The 16761-nt window shown below is 40.7% G+C and overlaps 1 protein-coding gene, 1 non-coding gene and 1 pseudogene across 5 annotated transcripts in view; 1 reads left to right on the top strand and 2 right to left on the bottom strand.

Moving 5' to 3' along the window:
* Positions 1–16761, bottom strand: part of MTUS1 (microtubule associated scaffold protein 1) — a 184439-nt gene that overhangs the window by 53881 nt on the left and 113797 nt on the right. Inside the window, exon 1 of one of the 4 annotated variants that reach the window (XM_040243146.1) lies at positions 9725–10136. The exons of the other annotated variants lie outside the window; for them this stretch is intronic. Within the exon in view, the coding sequence (XP_040099080.1) occupies positions 9725–9845 (121 nt within the window). The 5' untranslated portion in view covers positions 9846–10136. Of the gene's footprint in view, positions 1–9724; positions 10137–16761 lie in introns of those variants that run through there. 4 annotated transcript variants of the gene reach the window in all.
* On the top strand, positions 717–840 carry LOC120865927. Its single transcript, XR_005721566.1, has one exon. It is a non-coding gene; the product is annotated as a U6atac minor spliceosomal RNA (small nuclear RNA).
* On the bottom strand, positions 15150–15268 carry LOC120865909 (annotated as a pseudogene).

The following is a 16761-nucleotide window of genomic DNA, read 5'->3' as shown; positions in this document are numbered from 1 at the left end:
GGGGAAGATCTGAGGGGGTGAGCAAAGGGAGGCCCGGGGCCAGGGAGGGACTCGGGGCCAGGGCAGTGAGAACCGGCAGGAAATGACGAATGTGTTTACAGGGCAGAGCAGGACACCTTAGCGACCAGCTGGATCAAGAGGAGTGCTGGATAAGTCATAGTTTCCAGCTAGGAAGTAACACACAGAGGAGCAGATCAGCATGTGAGAATCAGAGAGAGGGCCGAGGGACCCGGTGGGCAGGCATCCTACACTCTAATACTCTGCTCCTCATTCTCCAAAAAGATGCTATTCTAGCCTCACCAGCCCCATAAGGCTTTCCAAACGGACTTGTCAGCTGGGGTGTTTTCCCCAGGAGCAAATCAGTTCTTTACTTCCCCTTGTCCCAAATGCTGCCCCTAATACAAGCCAGGGCTTCCCTGGTGGCTTAGATGGTAAAGAATGTGCCTGCAATGCGGAAGACCTGGGTTTGATCCCTGGGTTGGGAAGATCCCCTGAAAGAGGGCACAGCAACCGCACTCCAATATTCTGGCCTGGAGAATCCCCATGAACAGAAGAGCCTGGTGGGCCATGGTCCATGGGGTCACAAAGAGTCGGACATGACTAAACATGGCACACGCAGTGCAAGCCTATTAACACACACTCTCCCAGCTTGATGAACTGCAGATCCACAGAAATCTAGACGGTCTTACCAAGCTTTTATAAGAAATCATTACTCAGTGTTGTATGAAAGGAGGAAGTTAGCATCTGCCTTGACAAGAGTGGAAGAAGCCCTCAAGCCTAACAACATGCATATTATAGTTAAGCTGCTGACACTTGCTTCCTGGCATCTAACCATTATTTAAATAAACAAACTAAGAAACAAATTAGTGTCATTAGCTTAAATTTATATAAACCTTTTCAATATTCCTTTCACTATGAGTTTGCTCTAGAAGAGTTCTTAGTAATCATAATTTAGAAGCCACACATAGCATTTTTCTACTTCTAGGTAGGTATGGCATTTGCTTACAGTGGAACATTTCAACCTCAACAAAGCACAGTGTTTAGACTTTTAAAATTACCCAAGCTAATTCTTTTGGAGGCAGATGGGGAGGAGTACCTTAAGACACCTATTAAAATTTTATAGTACTAGACTGTTGGACCTGCTGCAGTGCTATGTATCATATGTAAAGTGGTTTTACTTTTTAATTTCAAAAGTAGATTACAGGATAGAAGGCATATTCCTATTAAATACTCTTATTTCAGGATAATTATTGCTTAGACAACTTTGCCTGAAAAACCAACCAAACTTGATCTTAAACATTTTCCATGTGGCTGGCAGGGAAAGAAAAACACATTTCTCATGTTCTTAAAATGCACTACTAACTGTAAATAAAAGTTAACAGAAACTCATTACATTTTTTTCAGGAATACTTTTAAGAATGTATCAGTTCCATCAATTTGTTGACTAATTTTCCATCAATTTGCTTCTAAAGAATAGAAGTGCACCTTAATATGTTAAGTTTCTGGATTTGTTTCATGACTAGAAGAGCATAATGCAAATACCAGCAAGTAGTAAAATTTCAGACCTATAACATTAAAAATTCCAAAGATGCCAAGTGAAAATATTTTAAATAATCTAACAAGCAAAAATTTCTTCTGAAACATGAATTTTATAGTAGGGGAAGAAAATGTGAATTTTTATCTCAACTTAAGGAACAAGCGTCTCTTGGTATACTTGTTTACAATGTATACGCACAAACTGGATAGGTCTTCCCTTGGTAGCTCAGTTGGTAAAGAAACCACCTACAATGCAGGAGACCCCAGTTTGATTCCTGGGTCGGGCAGATCCACTGGAGAAGGGATAGGCCACCCACTCCAGTGTTCTTGGGCTTCCCTGGTGCCTCAGCTGGTAAAAAATCTACCTGCAATGTGGGAGACCTGGGTTCGATCCCTGGGTTGGGAAGATCCCCTGGAGAAGGGAAAAGCTACCCACTCCAGTATCCTGGCCTGGAGAATTCCATGGGCTTGCAGAGCAGTCGGACACTACTGAGCAACCTTCACTTTCACTCTCCTCAGAGCACAAGAAGGAAGATAAAGATGTGACTGAGGTGTCACTTCACAGGATAGCAGCTCTGGGACTGGCTCTTTCTCTTTGTTACTAAGGCAAATGACCCAAAATATTAATGCGAGCCATCATAGGCATCACAAAGCCGAGCTGTGCTGTTGATTTCAGTGATGACGGCAAACGCCAAGACGTCCCTTTAAATTTACCACATGGACGAACACGGCACCAAGAATAACACTCTGTCACCACAAAGAACCATTTCCAAAACAAGAACAAACAAAACTCTACATGGCCCTTCTTGCTGTATCCACTGCAAGCACATGCACCTTGTTAGATTTTTAAAAACTGTCTTTTCTGGACTTTTCCACCGTGAGCTAGCCAGCTTAGGTGATGTCACCATTGTGCCAGCGAGGCCAGACCCCATGGGTCAGTGCTCCACAGCCACAGGCGGTGTCCCTAACATCTCGGCCATGTGCAATCACATGTTCTTCATCAAGCAGGGCCCCCAGCAGAGCAGCAGGGCTGAAACAAGGGACATGCAGACAAAAGATCTGAGTGGGGAAAATAAATCCCCAAAGTGGGTCAAAAATCTCCTTATTGTGAATTAAAGACGATAGACTACCTTTAATAGACAGTAGAAACAAAAGTTAGAATAGCCAATTAAAACATTCAACGTTAGGAATTTCTCTAACACAAATGGGATTCCCTGGTAGCTCAGATAGTAAACAACTCGCCTGCCATGGGGGAGATCTGGGTTTGATCCCTGGGTTGGGAAGATCCTCTGGAGGAGGGCATGGCAACCCACTCCAGTATTCTTGCCTGGAGAATCCCTAAGGATAGAGGAGCCTGGCGGGCTACATACAGTCCATGGGGTTGCAAAGAGTCCGACACAACTGAGCGACTAAGCACAGCACAGATACTGTAAATAATAAATAAAAAGAGAATGTTGTTCTCAAAATATTAACCAGTTATGGAAAAATAATTTGAGCATGAGATGTCTAAAATTCAAGTAACAAGGGACAATAGGAAAAAGCCCAGTCTCTCACGCAAAAAGAAGCTTTACTGGTGTTAATGTTACCCAGAGCTACATAATTGATGTCTTTTATAAAGGACTCTCGTGTGCTAGGCCTTCCCTGGTGGCCCGGAGGGTAAAATATAGCCCACAGTGCAGAAGCCCTTAGGTTTGATTCCTGGGTCAAGAAGATTCCCCTGGAGAAGGGAAGGGCTACTCACTCCAGTATTCTTGCCTGGAGAACCCCATGGACAGAGGAGCCTGGAGGGCTACAGTCCATGGGATCTCAAAAGAGTCGGACGTGATTGAACAATTTACACTTTCTTTCTTTCTCAGGTACTGAAATAATCCAAAGTATCACCTAAGCCAAATAAGAAAAATAATGTCCAATTTTGGATACATTTAAAAACACACCTATTGTCTTTTTACCTAAGAAAACAGTAATGTGGATAGTATTAATAAAACACTATTACTAGCTGTGAAACATGCTTTAGAGCTAATAAAAAGTACCATAATCTGTATTATTTCATGTATAGGGTGATTCTCTACTATCCAAAACTCAACCTAAATATTTCAATGTTTCTAATTAAATAAGCATTTACTATATATGTTTCCCGTGACACATTCTTCCATTTTTTCCAGATGAAAAACCCTGTTTTACTTCCCATTCTGAATCCAACTTCAAACTATACTGTATGGTTTATTTTCTGTGTTTATGTAACAGATACCACATTAAAGCACAATTTGGCATGGTAAAACTTTATCTTTTTCTTTCAACATCTAACTTTTAAAGACTTATCAAAACTATTACCTATTATGAGTAAAAATTCATTTAGCATATCATCACTCTCTTAAATAGACCGCAATAACTATGAAAGGGCACCTTTTAATGTCATAGCAGAGCTGAAGCTATAAGACTACCATATCAAAGAGTTCAGTGTCAGTCTATGCCAAGACATTTTTAACATAATGCCATTCACAGAACCAGTTCTTAGTAAATGCTTATCGACGTGGCATGAGGCCAGTGTACTTTTCAAAGCTGCCTTCCAGGAAACTGAAAAGAAAATTGTGGATTCACAGAAGCAATAACAAAGGGGGTGGTGGAAGGCCATATCGCTCCTCTATTGTTCTTGAATTTGATCCTTTTGATGTCTTTTTGCATTATACAAATGACTGAATATTTTAATTTCTTACAAAATATTCTAAATATATACAGTTATTTTATGGGAGCTTTCTAAAATGCTTTCACTGGCTTCTATATTTTGTAATGTGTGAGAGAAACAGAGAGAAATTAAAATTTAGCATCACCTTAATGCATGACTGGGAGTTCCACCATATATGTTCCTAATAAAATATATCTTTCATTAACACATTTTAAATACATAAAAACACATTTAACGTTGAGAACATTCTTTCTCAGTGTACTATAACTGAAAATTAATTCATTTAAGAGAGCAAAATCAAATATTAACCTCTATGTCCAAACAACAAAATAAATTGAAAGTATCCAATTAACACAGCTACAAACTAGGTGATCATTACCAAAAAAAATTCATATCCTAAAAGAGAAGAAACGATGAGGTGTGTTGCAAGATTCAACTTGTTAAATGATATACTGCCCTTATTTATAAGCTATCAGTATTAGCTTTTGAGAAATTAGTTTTGCCTTCTCTCTAATCTCTCTTTACCTGCATGCACTATAGAGATTGGAGAAGTGAAACACTCAATTTCCCAGCTTCCTTTGCAGGTAGAAACAGCCATGTGACTGAGATTTAGCCAATGAGATGTAAGCATGAGTGATATGGCACTGCCCCTTCTCTGGGTGTTGTTTTTGCTGCCTGCGGCAGCCATTGTGAGATCATGAGACAACACTCATGAGAAAAAGGCTAAGAAAATAGCATAGGTGTTAATCCTGACATTGCTGAGCCTCTGAGCAAGGTAAGAGCTGCTTCTTGCTATGTGAGACAAATAAACTCCTTCTAAGTCAAGCTGCCTTAACAAACTGCATCGAAAAGCATTTCTGGGGCTTCCCTGGTGGTTCAGTGGTAAATATGTTTCTAGTGCAGGAAACACAGGTTCGATCCCTGATCCACGAAGATCCCACGTCCTGCAGAGCAACTAAGCCCTGTGCGCCACAACTCTTGAGCTCATCTTCAGAGTCCACATGCCGCGAGTACTGAAGCCAGAGGGCCCAAGAGCTCGTGCTCTGCAACAAGAGAAGCCTCAGCAATGAGAAGCCCTTGCAGCAACAGAGACCACACACAGCCAAAAATAAATAAATAAAACTGTTTTAAAAGCGTTTCTGTTGGACAGTCTGAAAAGTGAACACCAAACATAAGAACATTACAATGACTTTCATTCTAATTAAACACTTAATCCTGTTCCGCCTCACTCTTACCAAATACCTAGGCAAAACGGTTCTCTTTAGTGTGGCTTCAAGTAAATGAAAATATCTTGTGTTTTAATAATACTCCTCCTGCCTTTCCTCAGAGTATGTGTAAATACACACCTCCCCTCTTTGCTTAGAGTAATTGCTTTTACTCTTCCTAGCTCAGCAGAAAGAATTCTCTTAGTGCAGTGAATTGCCTTCACTTGGGTCAATGAGAATATCAGCTCTGAGGTTCATACTGGCACTTTTCATAATAATGAGTACAAGTATCTCATCTCCAGCTGCACAGAAGACCCAGATTCCAACAGAACTGGAGGCAAGGAATATTTCTACAGAGACGATTCCTTTCCCTCTGCTGACTCATAAGATGTAAATGAATACGTTGAGGCAAAATTCTGAGCTACACTGAACCAGGTGCTTTGGTGAAGTCACTGGAACCACTTTGGCCCTCTTAGCAGGTGTGGGCCCTCCTGGGATGCTACCATCTTCATCTACTCTGGACATCCTGCAACGTCACCCAAAACTGACACATTCACACTCATTCCTTGCGTCTGTTTAACAGAGGGAACTGTATCCTGGACTGGACAGCACGCTTTGCCAATCAATTTATTACTATTACAGTGCATAGCGCCCCACGCAAAGGTTGGTAAAAGGGCCCATTCCATCTGGACCCCTATAACCACCACCTCATTGCTGGCAGCTCCCCCTCCACAGTCCATGCTCCAATGTGTTAAAATTCTTTCATTTTCTTGAAGGAGCTCACCTTCAAGGCTTCCCTTACCTCCAGGCTTTCACATGCTATTTTCTCTCCCTGGAACACTCTGTTTCTTGGCTAATTCCTCCTATCCTGGGGTCCCAGTTGACATGGCTCTTCTCGTGGAAGACCTGGGGAGTCAGCCTCGCCTGCTGGGAGCTGCCTGGACACCTAGCCCATGTCGTACCATGACTGTCTGATGGTCTTTGCCTGACTCCGTGGTAAACCGTGGGCTGTGGGAAGGCAGGGGGCTACGTGTGACTTAGTGCTGGCTACAATATCAGCATCTGGCATTGTACCTGCCACACAGGACATGTCTAACAAACACTTGTCTATGACATGAATGACTTGACCCTGCAATGTGAAAAGATAGTCTGGAAGCAAGGGAAAGTCTGGTTGGTGGGAAAGGCTGGTTGGTGGCAAAGACCAAAACTATAAAATCCTTCAAAAAGCTCCAAAGTATTAGAGTGGGTGATAACAAAACTGTTGATATTTGACTGTTTTTTACCTCTAAGAAGAGCAGTTTCAAATGTTTCAGCCTACTAATAAAGCCTGAACTAGAGTAGGCAGAAGGCTTCCCAGGTGGTACAGCGGTAAAGAACCCACCTGCCGATGGAGGAGCCATCGGAGACTCAGGGAAGATCCCTGGAGGAGGGCATGGCAATCCACTCCAATATTACTGGGCTTCCTTGGTAGTTTGGTAGCTTGGTAAAGAATCTGCCTGCAATGCAGGAGACCGTGGTGTGATTCATAGGTCAGGAAGCTCCCCTGGAGGAGGGCATGGCTACCCACTCCAGTATGCTTGCCTGGAGAATCCCATAGATAGAGGGGCCTGGTGGGCTAAAGTCCTTGGGGTGCGAAGAGTTAGACACGACTGGAGTGACTGAGCATGACCGCAGAATAGAGAGAGGGTAAAAACAACAGGGATTTTACAAGACAGTCATAGATTCTTGCAACCCGTGAATTGTGGTTAAATGAGAAAGAACAATGTGGGCTTTGAGGACATACTAAGGGCCAAACAATGGTGGTGTGAAGAGAAAGAAATCAGTATTCGCTGAGTTTGGGAAATAAGCAACTCGTTTAGAGAAGAATAATTTTCAGGTGTCCGTAACACATCAAGGACTTTTAAATCTGGAGCCAGAAAAGTCACAGAATTTGAGGTTGAAGGGACCTTGGAAATCATTTCGTCTGATTCCTTTATTCTGTATCCCTGTTTGGTTTAGTGATCAAGGTCACTGCCTTGGTTACCTGCAGAACCAAGGCTACACCCCTGGGCTCTTGGAATCCAGGCCAATACCACTGTCAGTGCAGCAACCAATAGCAACATCACCTTTTTCTACTGTTTACAACCCAGGTGGATAAGAAGAAATGTGACTACTCCAATCTATTTTTTATTGGAAGATTTCTCAGACCCTCTAGTTACATAAAATGGATAAGCTCATAAAAGATTCTTACTGGCGTAAGTGGAATTATATTCTTTACTTAATTATAAAATGCTTCCTACATGCAAAACTCTCTTTTCCATCATGGCTATTCACTAGATCTAACAGAATTACAGCAAGATTCACAGCTGGAAAAAAATCCAAAAAAAACCACAAAAAACAAAACCAAGAGGTCCCACGTTTTAGTCCCATCTCTGCCACTGGCTCTGTGTCCTTGGGCAAGTTAATTCTCTGGGCCTCCGACCTCTTGGTGTAAAATCAGATAAACTAGATCACCTTTAAGTACACTGAAACTACGATGGCCATCAAATGAATGGTTCAAAATATTTTTATGTAAATTCAAAAAATAAAATGTGCCCCAAGTGTCACTATTAGTCAAACTCTGGTAATAAAAGCTTTAAGCTGCCTTGTAAAGCTATCTGCTTCATAAAAACAGTAGAAACAACCTGAAATGTTTTCTAATGGAAAGTTGGTTTAAATCCTGGCTCAGTCAGCAACGGGATGTTATATATAACTGCTAAAACGCACGTGGTAGATAAATGCGTTAACATGCAAATCTAAGACACGTCCATGCTTAAAAGTAAGCTATAAAAGAGTATTTATTATGCTTCCATTTCTGTAAAACAAAAAGGGGTAAAAAGGCTTACATGGGCTTACACATGACTAGAAAAATTACTGGAAGGATAAACAAGCCCCCACGAGCGTGACTGCATCTGTGGAGAGGGCCTGGGTAAGAAAGAGGCTCACCTGGACTTGTACAACCTTCTGCACTGTCTGATTTTCTTTTTAACTTGGAATGTGGATTGATTTTTTTTAAGTTAAAATTAAAAGCCACTTGGGAGCTATTTTAGATTATAGATTGTTACAGAGTACCCTTATATCTTTATTTTTCACCTTTTTATTCTTTAAAGTTGAGAAAAATGACAGTGGCGTATAGGCTAGGAAAGACACAGCCACTGGTTCCCTTGGAACTTGTTCCATTTACCTTCAGCTGTCAACTCAGACCGAGAGGGAAAGACTGGCAGATTCCGGTGACAGGTCAAGGGGAGTTATGAAACATGAGGAAGAGGTGCTGGAGAAAAATGGGAATTATCCCACAGAACAGGGAGATGTCCCTGGGAAAACTAAAAGCAGTCAGCTGAGAAAAATCACTGGGGACAGAGATGGAAAACAAGACCCAGAAAAGCCGGCATTCATGGGGAACAAAACAACATCTACTCAATGTTTACATACTCAGAGGATGCTAGCACGGTTACCACTAACCAGCCCAAATTCAAATGATCAGCATTCCCGTGTTTATAGCTTGAAATCAACTTAATTGACCACAGTTGCAATTATATCCAAACAACAGGCAGTGACAGGAGGCAAATGAATCCTCTAAAAGTGGGCAGGCCAGTGACATTTGCCTAAAATATACTCTGCATTCGTTTCCATCTCTAAGCACAGAAAATAAAAAGCAGATACAAGCATGAAGATGAGAGGCAGTCTCTTGTGATTTGCAAACATTTTCGCCATGAAGCTTGGAAAATTTAATTTGTGGTTCATTTCCTACCTGTCCACAACCATTATGATGCTTTATTTCAGCAATGTCGAGAACACAGCAATCGTTTAGTATACCAAACCAGCCTGTCACAACCTCAGTGAGGAACTACAGAACGAAAAACTACGGAACCCTCTCTTTTCATCTCCTTCTTTAAAGGAAAGAGAACTAGTTGTCTTGATTTACCTGTCGCCCATTTCTGAAATCATGTGAAAGAAAATGTAACTGAACAGGTGCTGATTTTTTTTCCAGATCTGGCTGGTGTCAAAGCAAAGAGCTGGGAGCATCCAGGCAACAGTCCGGCTTTCAACGAACAAACCAAGCAGACAGTAGCTTGCAGACAAGGAAAAGTGCTAGGTACATGTGTTGAAGCACAAGAGAAAGCTGCTTATTTTGACAAATTATGCCTGGTTCTCCCACTAGAGCTTTCTTTCCTCAATAATCTGTCCCCTTAGGAAATTTCTGATTAGCACCTGCATGGTAACCAAGATGCACCCCCCCCCACCCAGTGTAACAGTACAGAGAGAGGTGTGCCAGACAAACCTGTGTGGAAAATGACAGTGCTTTTCCGAAACCCTGAAGGAAGTCGCAGATTCCGCAGCAACCCTTTGGCAGTCAGCCGGACGTGAATGGTGGACAAGGAGAACTTGGGAGACAACAACATGTCTTCAGAGCAGGTGGAAAGAAAATTTCACAGAAGAACCAGCTCCCACACGGGCTCTCACATACTGTCTTTTCCAACCCTGCACTCGTCTTTCAGGCCAAGAAACAGAGTGAGAGGAAACATGCCTACATGCCAGACGCTGCTTACCGCGCCCGCACAAAAGAAAAGCCCCAGAGCTATCCAAGTGCTTCTGGCTTCCGCTTCCACTGCCAGATGTTGTCGAAACAATGCTCTTCCTCTGAAGCAACTCCTCCTAGCAGCCCCAGCAGTCAGCAGCCTCTGAATGACATCACACTGAACATGCTATGGGGTTGTTATGGTTTGCATCAGAGATGGTGAAGGGGAGGAGAAAGTGGGTGGTCTTAGGCACTTTACATAACAACCAATAATGTCACCGGTTCGGTGATGGCTTGGAAGATCCTTAAGGGGAAACAACTACTTTGAGATGTGCCTAATACTTATTTAGTAATTATAAAGAATTAAGACTTCATTAAAGTAGTCTGTGTTCTGATTTTTTAAATTATAATTATACCTATAATTTAAACTGTAATTATATATATACACACACACACTAGTAGTAACACTGGGCATTTTTTCAGATATTTTACATAAACCTATATAGAAACCTAATACCTCAGACAAAAGTGTTCCCAGTTACAGTTTTAAGTAAGACGCCTACTATAACATCTGGAACTAAGCACTGTAGGTCAGTTATATTTCTTAAAAAAATCTTTTTACTGTATTAATGAGAGATTGAGAAAAGGTTAAAGTTCAACTTTACCACTCATATTGTGGAGACCTCACTAATAACCAACAATAAAAGGTTAATGCAATACCTCTATCAGATGTAATATAATAGTTCCAGAGGAATAAAAAAAATTAGTCCGACAAGCAGTATTCTAAAGACTCCACTTACTGACTCATTGATTCATTGCACTTACAGAGTATCAGGTGACCTCTCAAGAATAGTAGTGTTTTGAGATTAGGAACACCAGGAAGGTGAGATTATTTTGTATCAGTAAGAATTGAGATCTAGCAAATGTTTACTTGAGTAGAGTCCTTTGTAAAAAGTACATTAAAATATGATGGCAAAAACTAAAAGAAGCTGCAGGAGAAAGGCATATGGACATAAGAGAATGGCACCCGCAAAATGCTCACTGAGGTGAAGCTAGTATTATTAAACCAGGAAGAGCCCACACTCTTGATAGATTTTAATTTTTAAAAGTATGATCTATGCATGTTTCCTAGATTTCCAAAACTTGGTAACAGAAATGAATGTGGCTGTTGACTATAAATAACTAATAGATGCTATGAGAATGTGCAGGACACAGTTACTTTCAGAAATTCTCTAGAGTGTTCAGGGTGTGATGAGTGGAGGAGACAGACAGGAAAGGAAATTCTGAGTAATTCCTTCTCCCTTTTCACTCACCCCACCTCCCCCCAACGCCAGCCTCTGTGGGCAAGCTACAACTTATTCATACATAGATAAGGGGTCTTGTAAACATTTTGCCCACGGAAGCACAAATAACCAAGGAATTAAAGTCTGGAAAAGCTGCATTTAGGTATTGCTTCTTCACTTTATCACAGTTTTTATTAAAAAGCAAATTAATTAATTCCACAATTTGCCACAACCAACTGTGCTTCCTGCTCCCCACCAAGAAAAAAAAAAAAAACTTGTAAAATCTAAGATTAAAAACCAGCATTAAAATTATAAATAGAAGACTACTGATATTAATAAAAATAGACATGACACCACCCTCTTTACATGTTTTTTGTTTTGTTTAGTTTTTTCTTAGTTAAGTAACAGTAAACTCTATCCTGGTTGAAAGGGAAATCCTTTAGCCCAGACTACTCTAAAAGAAGAAAATAGCAACATGCCATCAATTCATTCTACTTATTACAATGTCTACTTGAACTACTAAGCTACACCACATATATAAAAAGTTATGTTGCTAATGATCTTTCTAAACAGCAGAGCATGGCTCTCTGCTCCTCTCTGTGAGTGAAGCCCTGTGGCCCTGGGAGGATTGTGGTGTTTCCCATCCTCTGGGGAGCTCTTCCTTCAAAGACAAAAAGCCCAAAGCCAAAAAACAGCACAGCTAGGAACTATAAGCATAAAGAGCAGCAGTGCCAGGCAAAAGGAAAAGTCAAAAGTCAGAAGGAGTAGTTCCTGTTTCTACAGCAATGTGTATACACACACACACACACACACACACACACACACGGAAAAAGGGAAAGACTAAAAACAGCTCAAGCAGGGTTGCCCTTCTTTCCCAAACACAAGTCTGCCTCCTGGTGGCGGTTGAGCACAAGTGCACCAAAGCTAAAAGGCAGACTTGACAACTGATAAACAGCCAATAAAATGTTATGTGCCAGACACACTCCTAAACGCTTTTTATGCATGCACTCTTTTAAATAATCAGCAATAATTGCAGGGTTACAATAATTTTTATTTTATATAGATAGATACACACACACTTCTGGGGGGTTGGGGAAGCACAGATTTTAAAACTGGTTCAGAAAGTTCAAATAATTTGATTACTTATTTGATCAGTTACGTGTGCACACATTGTCATTTCTGAATTTATACCAAATATAGAAGTATAAAAGTGATAAGAAAGTGTTCATCTTTATTATACAAAGTCTTAATTTAAGAGGACATAAGGAAAAATTAAAGGAACTTTTAGTACTTAAATGAGAAAAATATAGTTATAAAAATTGAGTAAGATCACAATCATTAAAAAGTTTCTTTTTAAAAAAAGTTTAAGTGGTAGAATAGCTTTATAAAAAGCCCATGATATGAATGGAGTTTCCATTAATGACACAAATAAAGAAAAATAATAAATAATTGTATAGAGTAAGGCTTTAAAAACTAAAGAAGGTATGTTATGGATGATAAAAGTGTTTGGCAGTCAATGTGTTATACTGTCATAGTAGATTCAAACATCAAGAATCACAGATCTCACTGCAGTCACACATAGAAGTGTGTGTTTCATTAATGACTTGACATTAGAAAACAATGATGTTATGATTCCAGCATAGGCTGTGCAGGGTTGCTCAGATGCTACAAAATACATCCAACTAGAACAGATTTATTTATTGTTAATGATCATTAAGAATCTGGAGATTAATGTTTAACCAGGGATTCAAGCCTCTCTGTTCAACCAATCTTCCCAAGAACTCCAGCACGAGTATCAGTCTTAACATTTATTTCCTTCCTTTCCCTAACATAGCCCTAATTGCCAGATTTTCTTTATTTTTATATATGGCACTTTTTAAGTTCAAGCCTCTATTCCAATTGCAGAAAGTTTCAACTCAGAGTCCAATTTTTCCATAATGTCTTCTTGCTCAGTAAGAAGAAGAAAGTCTATAAGGCACACTGTGAGTAACTATCAGAAAATTCACATGAAACAACCCGGAAGGGCTTCCCTGGTGGCTCAGGGAAGGAGCCTGGAGTGGTGGTGGCTCCTTCCTGGTGGTAAGGAATCTGCCTCTCAGGGCTGGAGGCACGGGTTCGACGTCTGATCAGGAAGATCTCACAACTAAGCCCGCGCGCCACAACTACTGAGCATGCGCTCTACAGCCCAGGCATCGCAACTCCCGAGCCCACGTGTCAGAGCTCCTGAGGCCCGCACGCCCCAGAGCCACTGCTCCGCAACAAAAGGAACCACCGCAATGAGAAGTCCGTGCACCACAGCCAGAGAGTAGCTCTGCGATCGCTGCAGCTAGAGAAAAGCTCGCTCAGTAACCAAGAGCCAGTACAGCCAAAAGTAAAGAGATAAATAAAATTCAATCTCCACCCAGCCCATAAGATTATAAATTCTCCAAGATTAGTGGCATTACCTTTTAGTTCTGGTCGCCCCAAATAAAAGCAACAATGTTTTATCCACATACAACGTGTGTTTTTAAAAACGAAGGGGAAAAGTGTGCTCAATGTAGAATTAAAAAAAAAACACCTCAAATTATCTGTACATCATAGTGCTCTGTAGCCAGTTATTTTTAAACTTAAAATTTTCGCTTAAAACTTAAAATTCTTTAAACCTTAAAATGTCAAACTTAAAATTATCCTGTGAAAATGGTAATGGCAATGATAATGCCATTATCATTCCATGGCATTAAATAATCCTCTATGTTACTATTTTAATGGCTTAAAAAATGTTATTGGAATGCCAGTGAACATAAACAATACCTGCTGTTTAAATCATTCAGACTGTTTCCAATTTTTCCCCCTTAGTCTGAAGGGAGGCCTGTGCTGCAATTCATGGGGTCGCAAAGAGTCAGACACGACTGAGTGACTGAACTGAACTGAAAAGCAATAAATAAGTCAATCATTTTCCTAGAATCAGTTCTGATAAACGGCATGCTGAGGTAGAAGGCTTTTGTTACATGTCACCAAAATGCCTCCATCCAGGAAGGGCTGCAAAACTTAACACCACCTCCCCCCCACCCCACAGTGATATGTATGAGACAATTAGTCCCCACGCATTTCACCAGCACTCAGAAATATAAAATTTGTCACTGCTATATTTAAAATGGATAACCAACCAGGACCTATTGTATAGCACAGGGAACTCTGCTCAGTGTTAAGTGGCGGCCTGGTTGTAGGGTTCAGGCAGTTTGGGGGAGAATGGACACATTGCATGTACGGCTGAGTCCCTCTGCTGACCACCTCAAACTATCACAACACTGTTAATTGGCTATACTCCAATATAAAATAAAAAGTTTTAAAAAAGTTTGTAAACTTTTTCAATATTTCTTAGCCCTTTGTATTTCCTCTTTCATGTCTTCTTTTACCATTTTTTAGTGAAGTATAGTTGATTTGCACTGTTATGTTAGTTTCAAGTATACAACATAGTGATTTCACATTTTTATAAACTCCAGTTAAAACTATAAAATATTGGCTATATTCCTGTGCTGTACATTACATCCTGGTACCTTATTTTATACCTAATGGTTTGCTCCTCTTAATCCCCTTCGCCAATATTACCCCTCTTCCGTACCCTCTCCCCACTGGTAACCACTAGTTTGTTCTCTGTATCTGTGAGTCTGTTTCTGTTTTGTTTTGTGATGTTCATTATTTTTTAGATACCATAGTTAATAGTGAAGTTGTTCAGTTGTGTCTGACTCTTTGCAACCCCATGGATGGTAGCCTGCCAGGCTCCTCCATCCATGGTCTTCTCCAGGCAAGCATACTGGAGTGGGTTGCCATTTCCTTCTCCACGGGATCTTCTCCACCCAGGAATTGAACCTGGGTCTCCCACATTGCAGGCAGACTCTTTACTATCTGAGCCACCAGGGAAGACCAAAATACAGCACCCGGGATTCCCAGGTGGTCTCCCATCCAAATACTAACCAGGCCTGGCCCTACTTAGCTTCCAAGATCAGACGAGACAGAACGTGTTCAGGATAGTACAGCCACAGATACCATAGTATGTCTTTTGGTCTGACTTACTTCACAGCATTCTCCAGGTCCACCCATGTGGTTGGAAAGGTTTTCATTTTTTATGGCTAAGTAATACTCCCCCCCAACACCAACACCCACCCCACACACACACATCTTCTCTATCCATGCATCTGTTGATGGACACTTTGGCTGCTTCTATATCTTGGCAATTGTATATGGTGTTGCTATGAACATTGGGGCACATGTATCTTTTTGAATTGGTGTCATTATCTTTGACTAAATACCCAGGAATGGAACTGCTGAATCATATAGTTCTATTTTTAAAACATACTCCATATTCACAGCGTTGCACCAATTTACATTCCCACCGACAGCACACCAGGGGTCCCTTCTCCTTACATCCTCACCAGTGTTTACTATTTGTCATCTTTCTCAGGATGGCCATTCTGACAGGTGCGAGGTGGTGTCTCACTGAGGTTTTGACTTGCGTTTCCCTGATGATCTGTTTACTTTCCTACTGTGCAGTTGTCTTTACCCTGATTTGAAATGGCCTGAACTGGAGTAAACAGGTTGCTGATGTTGTCCCAATCTGTGGTGTGACTGCTACTACTGTTTACAATGCAAATCAACTATACTTCACTAAAAAATGGTAAAAGAAGACACAACAGAGGAAATACAAAGGGCTAAGAAATATGGAAAAAGTTTACAAACTTTTTTTTTAATTTGGTTGAGATTTAATAGACATTAGTTTTACGTGCACAATGTAATGATTCAGTATAAGCATAATCCTGTTTTTTGCTCTTCATAAATACTGTGGGGGTATTAAAAAAAAAAACTGAAGATTTGTGGCAACCCCATGTTGTGTTGAGCAATGCTATCGACATCATTTTCCCCCACAGCATTTGCACACTTTATGTGTTTGTGTCACCGTGTGATACTTTTGGCAAAATTTCACACTTTTTCATTATGATTACATTTATTATGGTGAGCTGTGATCAGTGATCTTTGGTGTTACCGTCGTAACTTGTTTTTTGCTTTGTATTTTTAAATTAAGATACGGACCTTTTTTAGATGTAATGCTATCATCACACAGTTAATAGACTCTGTGTGCTTAGTCACTCAGTCATGTCCAACTCTTTGCAACCCCATGGACTGTAGCCCACCAGGCTCCTCTATCCGTGGGATTCTCCAGGCAAGAATACTGCAGTGGGTTGCCATGCCCTTCTCCAAGGGATCCTCCCAATCCAGGGATCGAACCCAGGTCTCCCACATTGCAGGCAGATTCTTTACCAGCTGAGCTTTAATGTAAACACTTATGCACTGGAAAACCAAAAATTAATGAGAATTACTTTACTGGGGTGGTCTGAAACTGAACCTGTGGTACTGCTGACGTATGTCTGTTATTTGTCAATATTGTGAAACAATCACAAGTCCAGGTACAGCTAACATCCATCTCTATGCCTAGAAAAAATTTTTTGACAAAAGGAAGGTCTAAACCTTTTGTTGTCATAA

This window comes from Oryx dammah, unplaced genomic scaffold, assembly GCF_014754425.2.
Source record: "Oryx dammah isolate SB20612 unplaced genomic scaffold, SCBI_Odam_1.1 HiC_scaffold_7, whole genome shotgun sequence".
NCBI lineage: Eukaryota > Metazoa > Chordata > Mammalia > Artiodactyla > Bovidae > Oryx > Oryx dammah.
The sequence above is the reverse complement of the archived record's forward strand: the minus strand, read 5'-3'. Positions and strand labels throughout refer to the sequence as shown.